The sequence below is a fragment of the Brachyistius frenatus genome, unplaced genomic scaffold (assembly GCF_029030835.1).
Source record: "Brachyistius frenatus isolate BFR_SWC_R1_liver_20210118 unplaced genomic scaffold, ASM2903083v1 Contig_93, whole genome shotgun sequence".
Taxonomy (NCBI): Eukaryota; Metazoa; Chordata; class Actinopteri; family Embiotocidae; genus Brachyistius; species Brachyistius frenatus.
In genome coordinates this window covers 782497-796655 of record NW_027210692.1, presented here as the reverse complement: position 1 = coordinate 796655, position 14159 = coordinate 782497, and the positions used below count along the sequence as shown (strand labels likewise).

Below are 14159 nucleotides of genomic sequence, written 5' to 3'. Positions count from 1 at the left end.
TTGGTTGGATTTGATATTAGATTGCTCTGGTTATTTTGTAACATGTAAACTGCTTGCAGGTATTACACAAATATATGTTCATACCATTGTTTTCAATTCTTTCTTTCTTGATCAACATTTTCTCACATTCTTAAATATATAACATGCAAAGTGACATCAGTCATTCAATAAAAAAGGAACTGCTCCAAAGCATGCGGAACACTGGGAAGAAAAAAGTTTGGGAGTCCCTGCTGCCTGAGCAAACCCCGCCCGGTAACAGGCGTGGTTTGCTGAGGCAGTATTGCGCTCCCACCTCCCTCCTTCTGTATATTTACTGGCTGGCTGTCACAGCAGTGGCTCCACCAGAAGCTATCCACTCTCCGCAGAGCTTCACCTTTCTCCGTACAGTCTACATCTCGCAGACATGGACCTGGAAGTGCTGATGTGCACGGCGCTCTCGCTTTCAATCCACCACGCGTTTGCGCTCTAGCTGTGCGCTCCCGGCCAGAGGCACGTCCTGCTGCTGACTACAACGGGACCGATATTATATTGTTGTCCGCGGAGACATCACTGTGTCGGAGAGAAAGAGAGAGAGAGAGCGAGAGAGCGAGAGAGTGGGGGACAGCAGAGACCGAGCAGCAGAGGAGACCACACAGTCGTGACAGCAAAGGCCGTCTCAGGATATCTGGCAACAGAGAGCGTTTTGTTTGTGTGTCCTCCATCATGGCGAGTGACTCTCCGGCTCGGAGTCTGGACGAAATCGACCTATCCGCTTTGAGGGTAAGATGGTGTGACCTATAATTTCAATGAAAATATAAGAAACTGATGTGTGAGTGTGCGTGCGTGCGCGCGCGCGCGCGCGTTCCTCCTTCCCGTGCACCTGACAGTGCTCCCTGAATAACAACCGGCAGAAGAGCAGAGGAGGCTGCAAAAGGCGGATGTGTGGGAGACGGACCGCCACAATGTGTCAAAATATAGACCAAATTAAATATAGACACTAAACTACAATGACAGCTGGCACGTGCATCTGATGCCTTATCTTCACTGGAGTCAGTAACAGCAAGGTTGATGGTGTGTGTGATGCTGAATGAGGTTGTAGCTGTGATTTTTGCTGACCTGGATGGGGGGGTGGTGGTGTTGGGGGGGGTTTCTATCTTTTTTCACTTGGCCAGCCTATTATAGGCTCATCAGCCCGGATTCAGAGTGGAATTTAAGCTATTTCTACCACACACTGCTGAATCACCTGGCTTTTGTGTTGTGGGAGCGAGACAGAAACTGTTTTCAGACCAAATTGATCCCAGAATTTCTTCCTCTTAAACTAGTTTCCTCCTCTTGCTGTTTTTGGTTCAATTTGCTCGGGTGTGTGTGTGTGTGTGTGTGTGTGTGTGTGTGTGTGTGTGTGTGTGTGTGTGTGTGTGTGTGTGTGACAGAGAGTGAAAGAGAGAGAGAGTGTGTGTGTGTGTGTGTGTGTGTGTGTGTGTGAGAGAGAGCCAACCAACCTACCTACCTGTAGTCACTGTAGCCCACTTTCAATCACAGCTGAAGCCTTGCATGCTGCAATTCTTTTGTTCATCCTATATGTGCTGTCATCCACAACGCGCACACACACAGACAGACATACACACTAACAGCCTCCTGCGCTTGTGTTTATGCGTGGATACCCATGTTTTCACTTCACTGGGCATTATGTGTGTGTTTCTAATGTGTGGGTGTCTGCCAAGCGGATAGTCAGCGGCATACAAGTTAAGGGATGCTGTACATGAGAACAGGGCTTCAGCTAAAGACCTGTTTGCTGCTTTGAGAGACAAAACAACATCTCTCTCTCTCTCTCTCTCTCTCTCTCTCTCTCTCTCATATATACACACACACACACACACACACACACACACACACACACACACACACACACACACACACACACACACACACACACACACACACACACACACACACACATAAGGTGCAGTTGTTGTATGCCTGTCTGCATTGACCTGTTTTCCTGTCTGTTCGATTGTGACCACATGTCCTTTTTTATACCTCTAGTTCTGTTCTCTGTCTTATTTCCTTTGTGTTTGCTTGTTTCGGTTTCCGCTTCAGTCACAGCTGCTCATCCATGTACCTGCATGCTGTTCCTCTTCTTTCTTTTTTTTTCTATCAATTTCATCACCTGTTTTTCAGCATCTTGTCTGTCTGACTGACTGAATGCAGCTCCCCAGTCTATCTGCCAGCAGCTCTGTCTCTTAGCATTATCTCTCCGTGCCCACCTCCCTGAACTGCCTGCAGGAAGACTAACGTGTTCACACGGGAGTTGAAGCAAGTGTCGACAAAAAAAACCCCCAAAAAACACTACTTTTGAGGTTTACATGTGACGCGTTTTCACCCGGTGAAAGAGTAGAATTAAAGACAGAATTGAAAGGAGAACATGAAAGAAGAACATGAAAGAAGAGGAAGATGAGGACGGGGAGATTGCAAAAGGCAGGCGAGCTGAACAGGAATGACGAAGAGGAGGCAAGTTCCAGTCCAAGTTCCAGTTCGTTGGGAGTCAGCCCATGTATGTCCTGTTCTTTCACAGGCATGACTTTAAGTGCTCATCTCTCTGTGACTCAGCGGCAGCTACAAGGACACACACACATACATACATGGGCAAATGCTCACATGTTTGTTTTTACATGGCCTGGTCATGTATTTAAGTGAATATGTGAGAAATCTCATAATCATTGAACTCTTTTATGGATTATGTTCATGCATGTTTGTACACAATTTTGGCTTATTATCATCAGAAAGAGAACGGTCCTCAAAGGTTCTTTGGTGCCAAAGTAGCAAGTCACTCATTTCTAACTGTTTTTGTGCACTCAGGTTTTGTTTAAAGCCAAACTTTATTTTAAATTTCTGTGGAAATCCAATGGATAATTTGATGGAATAGAATTTGATTATTTCACTCAGTTTTAATGTCACACAGCTTCAAAAAAGAGTTGAAACAAGCCAAACTTGAATAGATATTTTTCCAAACCCAAAGCTACTTAAAAAGAAGTAAAGATTGGATGTTTGTGTTTTTAGTGTCTGTTGTGTATGTAGAACCTGCATGATAAGAGGGTGCAGTGTCGCAATTGTAGGTAGCAATTTGACCGGCCTGTCTTTTCTCCCATAAGTGTGTTTCACAACTTGTAGTTAATGACAACAAAAAATGTGTTGACATCACGAGTGAGATTAATCCACATGAACAAGGTCTCCTGTGTCTGTTCACAGCAGCAAAACAGACACACAAACCCACAGTCTAAGATGAGTGTACAGTCAACCACTGGACTGGCTAGACAGGAAGTAGGTCAGCTGGCTCTGAGGAGGTGGGGAGGGGGGTGGGAGGTGATTATAATACAGGCATTGGTGGTGACCATGGGATAGTGCATTGTGTTTTTGTGTCCGTATGGTCGGGGGTGGTCCAGGGCCGTAGCTCCCTCGCTCTTTCGACCATTACACACACACACACACACACACACACACACACACACACACACACACACACACACACACACACACACACACACACACACACACACACACACACACACAGACACAGAGACAGAGACAAACATATTTCAGCATATTGATACAAAGAGACAGACAAACGCTATGTGGGAAGTATAGGGGAGAGAGAAGTGTCTTTTCATGTTCGCCTTCTCTGCACTTTTCACTTTCACTTTTTCTTTTTCTCTCTCTCTCTCTCTCTCTCTGTTTTCGTACGCCTTTCGGAGACATTTGCTGGTGTCTATCACACATCACCCCCAGCAGCACCTGTATACAGTACGTGCGGCGTGTCTCACTTGAGTGAGAAAAGGCCAGACTTATTAGCAGGGTCAGAGATGTCACCACTCCAACGCGTTACACAATGACAGCCAAAAAGGCGGCACGAGGCCTGCGGTTTTTACACAGACAGTGGTTTTTATGTAAAGTGACGCGAACACATAGGTCAGAGGCATCAGAAGCACGGGCTCATCCAGTCAGCTGATGAGAATAACAGATGGTCAACCAGCAGGAAGTGCAGCCACAGCGCTACACTGACACACACACACACACACACACACACACACACACACACACACACACACACACACACACACACACACACACACACACACACACACACACACACACACACACACACACACAGGTATAGTGGCGGTAGACTAATGTGCTGTGCAGGGACTCAGGTGTGAGATCTGAGATGAAAGAGAGAGCAGGTGAGGATGAAGGGATGGTGACATGGTCAGGGAAAGATGCAGAGAAAGCTGGAGAGGGAAACAGGAGGTTTGAAGATGAATGCAGCTTACAGAGACTTGGAGTGACACTGAGAGACAGAGAGAGAGCAGAGAGTGAAGAAGAAAACAACAGAGGCTGAGCTCAGGCTTAAAGGTGGAGATGTGACCAGTGACTAAAGTAGTCCAAGGCAAAGACCCCACTCCCGAGCTTCTCCCTCCCTATCCCCGTTGCCCAGTAAGGCCGCATTCCTCGGCCCCTCACCATGGGCGCCATAGTAACGGGGCCACAGCAGTGCCCAAGGCTTACACAGAGCTTATTCATGAATAGTCTATATACTGTATGGCAGTCTGTCGCTGAGAAATGCCCCTCTCCCTCCCACCCTCCCTCCCACTCTGCCTGCCTGCTTCTAGTTGACCTATTTTCTCCCCCCCCCCAAGTCACTGTGGAGTTGCATTAAGTCTTTAATTCTCAACCATACAAGTGCTAACATGTATGAATTGATGTGGTGTGCTTAAAAATTTGACTTTACTTTAAGCCCCTCTATTTAGCTTTTAATGGCAATATATATATTTATATATATATATATATAACAGGATTTATAACTGACTATATATAGTTGAATTCACTACAAGGACATTTAAGGACACTTACTTTTTTAATTTATAGAATTTGATTATAACTTAAAAATGTATATATATTTTTTTTATATTATTCACCAACTGTTTTCATACGAGTATCCATTGATGACTGGATTGTATTATTTGTTTACAATAAATTGATCTTAAATTATATGAAGCAAATTGTAAATTATATTATGTTGGAAACCGTATTTTAAATGCTTGCTTTTAAATGCTTAAGGTGTTTTAAGTGAAATTTCTGCCATATCAAATTAATAGTTGCGGATATTTTTATGCAAGTGTCCTTTCTGCAAGTTAGCTGATTTTAGAAAATACTATTTCAGGGAAAAGATTTGTTATCTGAAACATTCAGGTTTTCCTGGGAAACTTATCGCATGCAGAGGAAGTGATGTGGTTGATATTTCCAGCAGCAACAGCTATGGTTTGCAGTGCATAATTTCTGAGCAGGCAAAGAAAATGAAATTCAATGAAAAAGACATCAGAGTACAGCAGCCACACTCTCTGGTTTCCAAATGACTTCTTGGAAGCACTTAGCATCAACAGCACAGCAATCAACAAAGATGATACCACAACATAAAAAACACAAAAGCTATGATTCTCTAGATTTTAACTTTCAATTATTGTGCATTTCATTGCAGCATGCTTTAAAGACATTTAGGGATACATTTAAACATGAGTATGCAGAGCACAACGTGCTGTTTTCTCTCCTCTCTCGCACACTAATATACACTCACACTTGTTCTGAAGTGCTTGAAGGAAACGTGTGCACGGAAACAGATCCATGGTTGGAGCTGAATCCCTCCGCTGTGTTTAGGGCAGGGAGGAAAGACGGATGGATTGAAATGACAGAGGGAGAGAGCGGAGGTCAAAAATTGAGAAGAAAAAAATGAATGATGAGGGGGACGGAGGGACGGGCGAAGAGATGACAGGGAAAGGTGTGAGAGATGACAAGCTGGCAGAGACGGATGGTGTGAGGCGACGACCTGATGGGTTCTTTAGCGTCGCAGAACAAACCCCACTGCGTGTATCGTCTTCAGCACACTGTAAATCTGTGATTAAGAGTTGACTCCTGTTAATGTACTGTACATGTCTGGGTGAGACGTACTGGGAATTAGGCTACCGCGGCCTCTCCTTGTAAAAGCAAGCAGTGGTGAGCCCTGTTTTTAAGTGTAAGTGGTTTTATGAGACAGACCCAGCCCCAGCATGACTCCCATTATCCTCTTATGGTCTCTAATTTAATCCACCTCACTTTTCTGAAATTCACTTTCTATAGACACTAACTGCACTCACCTGGCTGCTGTCTAATGCACAAAAAGATAAGCTATAGATATACTGGTAGGCCTATAAAATCAGGACAAGAATTAGCCTTAGTGAGTTTTCAAAGAATATTTATTAGTGATTAGTTTAGTGTCTCATGTAGTCATCATTATCCTGCATAAACCCAGTTGATCTAAGTGTTTTAAATACCATTGCGCTACAACAAATATGCGGAATCAACTCTTAAAGCAACATTCATAGATTTTTTGTTTTGTTTTTTGTCTACCTTGAGTCAGCAGATTAAGATTTAAAACAACAGGGGTCCGTTTATGCAGTTTATATGACGAATTTGTTGGCAAACACTTGTGTATTTTTGTTCAGCAGACACAAAGCAACAGTGTTTTTTGACCAACATTCGCTCTCTTTATTTTCATCTCTATTTTAAATTTTCCGGCTGCTACATGCTGTACTGTTAGCTGCTGTTTAACTTTGTTGGCTGTTTGCTAGGCAGTGTTCAGTTGATTATCAGACCTATTTGATCTCCGCAGCTTGTTACTCTAAATGGCTACCTGCCGGGGAGTAGGTTAATATGAGCAGTGAGAGTGAATAAAAACAGTAAAGTTTTGCCAACAAAACCAAAACAATGAGTTTAAGGAGGCTAAAATACTCTACAGATTGTATAGAAACTGCCCACTGAGTAACATCTTTTACATTACACGTCACAATATATGTAATCATTTGAGCCATTGGTTATAAAGAAATATACATCAGTGAAATTTTAATTGTAATTACTTTCTTGCAGGAATGACACCACTCTGTAGCAAACTCCATCTATCGGGCATCTAAGTATGCTGAAGGAGAACCACAGTATAAATGATGTTTACTTCAGGCCTGGGTCTGCTTGATAAAGTCATAACTTAACTTCACTGTGAAGAATGTTTAGAAAATTCAGTGCTCAGTCTTGCTTTGTTGTGACAGGAATGCACAATGAACACACTGACTGAAAGACCTGAGCAGATATAGATTTTTCTTTTTACAAATTTAAGAATACATGTTAAATGAAACAATTTATACAAAGTAACTTCAGTGTTGATGAGACAATTAATCACTTAGTTAATCAGTTAAGTGTTAAACTCATTACCAGACAAAAATGCCAAGGATTTACTGGATTTATGTTCTCAAATGTGAAGACTTGCTGCTTTTCTTTGTAGTGTAAATACATAAATAGAATATATTATATTGTGGACTTTTGGTGTTGGTGGTCTGGCTTGTCAACAATGAGATGGATGGTTGATTATTTGTAGTATCAATGTGATGTAGGTGTAAAATGTTCTTTTCATGAACTCACAAAGAGCAATTTGCTTTGTTCTTTTGTGTCTAATGAGTGCAGTTTGTTTTGAGATTATGGTTTTATCCCTTCAGCAATTTGTTCCACTGTGACTATAACCTCATTGATTAGATTCCAGAACCTGCACAGATTTACTTGTTTTAGTGGAACCCTCATATCACTTATTGCTCCCTTGGTGTTTGTACTTTTGAGAGATGTGTTTTTCCCTGTCTGTCTTACATTTTGTTTCCTATCTCCTGCTTATTCATATATCACATGTTGATATAGTTAAAGTGTGTATTTATGCGTGTTCAGTGTGACAAGTGTAGATAGGAATGTGGTGCTAAACTGCTAAGACAAACTGTAACAGATAGATATGATACAAAATCTTCTGTGGCAAATACATGTCATGCTCCTGCTAATAAAACCTCCCTTTGATATGCAGGTTACTGTCCCCATAATACTATTTGATCTTTTAAAAGTCGCACCGTTTTCGTGGTTAAACGTGACATGGCTGACAAAGACGGGCCGACAGAAACACATGTAGACTTTCAGACGTGACGCCAAAGTACAAAGTAAAATGGTTTATAACAGAAGGAGTGTCGTTTGGTTTACTTATTTTTCACGTGTTTGCCCTTCAGTTGAAGCTCTTGAGTTTTGCAGCATTATCTGAGAAACTAAAGCAGGAGTGGCACTGGCAAGCACGCAAACAGTACCGACATCAGTTGTTGTAATAAATGGAAGTACTTACAATGCATCAGAAAGCTGAGTGTCAGCCAAAGACAACAAAACAAAGCTTCAGAGTGCTGCACTGTTTCTTATGAAGTGGCAAAATCTCTTTTTGCGAGTGACATTCGATTAATGATTAACATTAAATAGTCGGCTTTCTCAATCGGAAAGCAATGAACCAACGGCTTAATACACACAATAGCAGGATTATAGAGATAGCTTTCCACAGAGCCATTATAGATATTGTTCGTGTTTATCGGACGAGGACTCGCACTCCTGATTATGTTGCTGACAAATATTGATATCTCAGCAACTGTAATCCATTATGGTACGAGGATATGTATATGTGTCCGAATCATTTGTGGACCATATCACCATTGAATGCATTTTTTTCTAATCAGATTGATTGTGTTTGCACCTGCATTTTCAGATGTGATGGAGATGGATTTTGGTCTTCTTTTTTTTTCTCCTGGTTTTTGCATTAAGGTTACATCTGAAGCTTTTGGTTGGATAAGAGTTAAGGTTAGGAATGTAGTGGAGAGGATTAAGGTTAGGATGTGGACCGAAAGAATGGATGCAGTCAGTAAAAGTCCTCACATGTTGTAAAGTGGCTTTCACAAGAACTGCAGCCCTGCACTCTAAAATCCATTATTAATGGCCTATAGCTGCTCATTGACCAATATCCCCTTTTTGGAGAAAAAGAGCAGGTCCACTGCTACATACATCTCACTGCTCTTGTGCTCCAAGTTAATCCTACTTCAACTTACTTGTGAACAAAACCCAGAAGTCCCAGTCTCCAGATGAAACGGCAAAACGGATTTGTTTTTGTCTGTGTATATTCATGAAGTTAGTAGAAAAGTTCTTTGTCGTATGTTGTATCAGGTGTGCCCAAAAAATATGATAATTAGTCATCTATGATGAGTCAGTGTCATGCTTTAAATATTGCAATGAATGCTTTTATAGAAAATGAAGGAAGTCGTGGTCTTCTGTGAGTTTGGAAAATTCTCAGATGTCTAGTCTGCTATGAAACCATGTCACCGGTGTTTAAAGTAATAAGAAACTGCACTCTCATCAGAGTTAAAGCAGACCTCCTCTGAAAAGTTTTGCAGAAATTATGCGTGTCTGTTTATTTTTACATCACAATGCAATTGGTTGATTCTCACTTCTTCCATTTCTCAGCACTTTTTGTTGTGTTATTCGCTATATTTAATCTCTTACTGTTATTCAGCATCTTCATGCAGACGCACACCATGATTCATCGGCCACCAGTGAGGTCATGTGGCAGTCATGTGACCTTGGTGAACGCTCAGAAGGAAAACAAATTGAGAAAAAGGGGAAGGGGAGGGGGGGAGGGGGCAAAATGGCTCCAGTCCTAGGAAACTCTAAACCACGGACATGCAGTCGTGCACACGTATACACACAGACACACGTGCAGATGCCCTGACAAAGGCTGGCGTTTTCTGAGAGCTCATTCTGCTAGTGGCCTATAAAATATGAATGATATCGTGCTATATTTTCATCAGAGAACCTAAGGACATGTATGAACTGGAGCAGCAAAAAGCCTCTGTTTTTCTAGCCACAGCATTCATTCCGCATGCTGTGCATTCAGGAGAGGCTTTTGCATGCCCGCATCATGGGTCTCCCGGTCCTTGTTGTTCCTATATGCATATACATTTACAGCATTGCATGTTTTCTTGTGTGCATGGTTTTCTTTTTCTTTTCTTCTTTTCTTGAATGTTTCTGGTGTGTGTGTGTGTGTGTGTGTGTGTGTGTGTGTGTGTGTGTGTGTGTGTGTGTGTGTGTGTGTGTGTGTGTGTGTGTGTGTGTGTGTGTGTGTGTGTGTGTGTGTGTGTGTGTGTGTATACAGAGAGGGAAAGGGAGAGCAAGCATCCTTTGATGTGTCTTGGGAGAATCTGTCAGAACTTTATATGCAGCTCTGAGAGCAAATTCACGCAGCTGTCAAACACCCGGCTACACACACACACACACACACACACACACACACACACACACACACACACACAAACAAACACATGTATACACTTGGAGAGAGAAAAAGGAAGTGAAAGGAGAAAAAAAAAATCTACCTGCTTAAGCTAAAGCCCTGGTCATAAGGCAATCGCACTGCTTGCAGAGTGCTGCTGTCTGCACTGTTCAAAGCGACTCACGGTTCGACTTTCTCTTTTGCACAAACACACGCGTTTAGTTAGACACATCATTTTGTGCCCACTCATACTCGTTAGAACATTTGAACAGTAGCCCTTGTGTAGGAGTGTGCTTTTGCCCTGGTGTGTGAGTGTGTGATTTTGAGAGTGTGAGAGAGCGAGACAGCGGGAGGATGTACTTGAGACGGAGAGCGAGAGAATGAGTTTGTGTGTGTGTGTGATTGTATGTGAGGGAAAGTGCATGCGTGTCTGCGTCTGCAGAACAAAACAGAGAAGAAAGGATGAAAGTACAGGAAAAGGAAGGCGAGAGCAAGAAAAGCACAAGGCCCTGTCTTCAGAAACAGCTGACAGGTTGACAGGTCTGCTGAGACCAACAGAAACAAACATATAGAGACGGAGAGGGAGGTGGAGAGCTGAAAGTGAAGAACAGAGGAAAGGCAAAGACTACAAAAGTATTCTCTATGAAGATATACAGTATGCAAACACCTTGAGCATGCAGTAAATATTTGTTATACTCTAACTGAAATGCACTGAAGCTTTCTTTTTTCATTCGGCCATAATTCCGTGTTATTTTCTTCTCAGTGCTGTGGTTGCACTCATAGATCCGCATGGTATGCCTGCAAAGTTTGCTGCAAGTTCAACTGAAAATTCACAGGCATGACATGAATGTCAAGTGCAGACAGTTAGAAACCAGAGTGTGAAACAAAAGTGTGGTTGGGCCAGACTGTGAATGAGAAGAGGTGATAGGGTTAAGTGAAATGAGACTGAGGTGGAAAGAGAGTCTGTCACTTTTCAGAAAGGAAATAAAACAATTCTTTGTTGAAAGGGGAATTGTCTGTGAAAAATGGGTATGGTGTCATATAGCCTCTTCTCTCTCTTGCACAAGTCCCAGTGTAGATAGACACAGTAGTGCAGTTTATTTTGGTGACTCAGCAATGAAATAAGCCTCTAGCTATGCCCTGACTAGATTAGCTCATTTCTATATGTCTTCTGTTGCTCCTGGCTATGATATTGTTAAAACCACTTAAAAAAAAAAGTAAAAAAATATCAAAACTAACAGAAATTCCTTTGTATTTGAGTATATTTCTTTTAGCTGACACAGTAGAATTGGCTGTGATATATTGTAATCCACATTCCAAGCTTTTATAGTGAGAATTTAAAGAGCCATCATTGTACAAGACCACATTCTTGTTTGTTTATTGCTACAGACACTGTGCGTATGAATGTCTTGGGATTAGCTCTGACATAGTCATCATTCTTCTGGCAGAAAGATTGAGGTATAAAGCTGAGAATGGTTGACCCAAAATGAAGGATGGTAACATTTACCAAACTTGTTCATTGTGAGGACGCCCCGGGAGAGAAAAGCGACATGGTAGAAGTTGGTAAAAGGGCCCCAGTGTTTTCTGGAAACTCATTCACTGTTGGAATGAGAGAAGCGTTGCGGGAAGAGGGACTTGTCCTGGACACTGTCAGGAATGAAAGCCAGCGAGTGGAGATAAAAGAATGAGAGACATAGATGGACTTTGGCTGGTGGAGCAGAGAGAGAGAGAGGAGGAAGAAGAGGAAGAAGAGGGTGAATACCAGCTATTGTTGGAATGCAGTAGCAACATGCGGCAGAGAGGAAGGGGGAGGTGTTCGTGTGTGTGTGTGTGTGTGTGTGTGTGTGTGTGTGTGTGTGTGTGTGTGTGTGTGTGTGTGTGTGTGTGTGTGTGTGTGTGTGTGTGTGTGTGTGTGTGTGTGTGTGTGTGTGTGTGTTTGCAGGGGTCATTGGGTTTTTTTGCTCTGTTCTTCGAGCTGCTCCTTGTCAGAGATGCGTTGAGTTCCGTGTTGCGACTGCGGGGTTAAATTATTATTATTATACATACCCTGGATGCGAGTCTAAAACAATCCGGTGCTGCATTTCAGACCACTGTATCAACACTTGGAGAGCTCAGTAGGAAGAGCCAGACATCACTGCTGAGTTAAACTATCAGCACAGTTTAGATTGCATGCCCACTGTTGTGATATGGATTTAAAAAACAAAACAAACACACACACACACAAAAAATCACCCTCAATGTACAGCTACTGTGTGCTGGCAGCTCTGGGAGGCCAACTTAACGTTAGCAGGCTAACATGCTCACAATAACCCAGTGAACATGCTGATGTTTGGCAGGTTTGCTGCAGTTTAGTTTGTCAACAGCTGGCGGGGACGCCGTTCGTTTAGCATGCATTTGGTTACAAAACAAAGTATTAGACAATTAAAAATGATGCTGCTGGCTAAAAGCAAGACGTTGGGGGGGTTTACTGAAAGCAGCGTGTCGGATTTAGTGACATCTCGTGGTCAGGTTGCAGTTTGGGACTAACATCGTCCCCTTTCAAAGTGTGTAAGAGGCTGCAAACCTCTCCCAGAGGGTACACATCCAAACATGGTGGTGCAACATGGCAGGCTCCGTCAACGAGGACTCGCTTTCTTTGTAGATATGAAGGGGAAGTTAAAAAAAAACAACAACCAAAAAAACACAAGAAATCTTAGTTTCAGGTGATTACACACTGATGAAAACATAATTATGAATATTATGTTTGCCAATAGATCACCTTAATCCTTCACACTGAACCTTTTAATTCATTACAGTTCATCCAGAGTTAAACTCGAGGGTCTGTACGAAATTGTATGACAATCCTTCCAGTAGGGTGGCACTACAGCAAAAGTCAACTCACAGGGACAATAAATGTTCTTGGCAATCTGCCGTGTAGTTGTTGAGCTATTTCAGCACGTCACCCACCAAAGGGTTGAACCAGCTGGTGTCCTGTCCATGGAAACACGTGTATAACAAAATGAACGTCATGCTTTGTAATACTTGAGATTACTGTATAAAGCAGACACGTACAAAAACATACGGTACACTGTACCTCGTTGCGTTCTAAAATTAAATGATTGATCACTTTCTCATGAATCCTAATCATCCTGCTATGTTTTCTTTGCATTTACAGGATCCCGCTGGCATCTTTGAGCTGGTCGAGCTGGTAGGAAATGGCACCTATGGCCAGGTGTACAAGGTAAGATAAAGAGACTTTGAAACACATTGGTCTGTCATTGTGGTAGCACACTTCCCTATTTTAGCTCACATTTTGTTTATCTCTCCAACTAGCCCATGGAATAAAGAGCAGAAGTGTGCATTGTGATTGAAGGAAACGGAGTACAGGAAAGAATACAGGGGGCTAAAAGCAGCCCACCAGCTGGAAAGAAATGGAGCGAATGTAAAGGAGACTCTAATGCAGGGAGGAGAAGCAGAATCTGGGGCACATAAATCTACTTTTAGGACATTTCCCTCACTCTTTTCCCTTCATTTTCTCTCTATCCACTGTGTTTATGCTTCTTTTTATATCTCTACATTGGTGTATTTATCCCTCTAGATGAGGAAATGTAGGGGGATGTGTTTCTCTGAAACACAGGAAGTGTGTGTGCTAAGTTAGTCTGCTATTGTAACATCACTGCGGTTGGAGCTTTTTTGCTGTCAGATGGTCTCAGCTGTTTCCCGCAGTTGTTTGAGCAGTATCTCTCCAACCATGTCACTGTCTGAGCTTCCTCTCCCCTCCATGATAGCCCGTCGTTTCCCTGGTCCTTGCTTCCTTTTCCTGACTCTGCTGCTTTATCCTGCCGCTCTGCAGGATGTGGCATCAGCCCGTGTCACTCGTGTTTCTTCCAGCTAGAGGCGACTAAACAGTGTATGTTCAAATAAGTGGACCGCATTTCCATGTGGAAGCCCCTGCGAGTGCATGTATTTTGTGCATGATGGGAGTGTGTCTAATGGAGCAGAGAGTCAAGGT

General features: G+C 42.5%; 1 protein-coding gene across 16 annotated transcripts in view; it reads left to right on the top strand.

The window, feature by feature from the left end:
- Positions 1-328: 328 nt before the first annotated feature.
- tnika (TRAF2 and NCK interacting kinase a) overlaps positions 329-14159 on the top strand; it is a 63043-nt gene continuing 49212 nt past the window's right edge. For 9 of the 16 annotated variants that reach the window (XM_069710651.1, XM_069710646.1, XM_069710649.1 and 6 more), the window contains exons 1-2: positions 331-759; positions 13323-13388. In XM_069710651.1, coding sequence (XP_069566752.1) covers positions 703-759; positions 13323-13388 — 123 coding nt within the window. In that variant the 5' untranslated portion in view covers positions 331-702. Of the gene's footprint in view, positions 760-13322; positions 13389-14159 lie in introns of all 16 variants that reach the window. The other 7 variants (XM_069710638.1, XM_069710637.1, XM_069710636.1 and 4 more) reach the window with 2 other exon arrangements.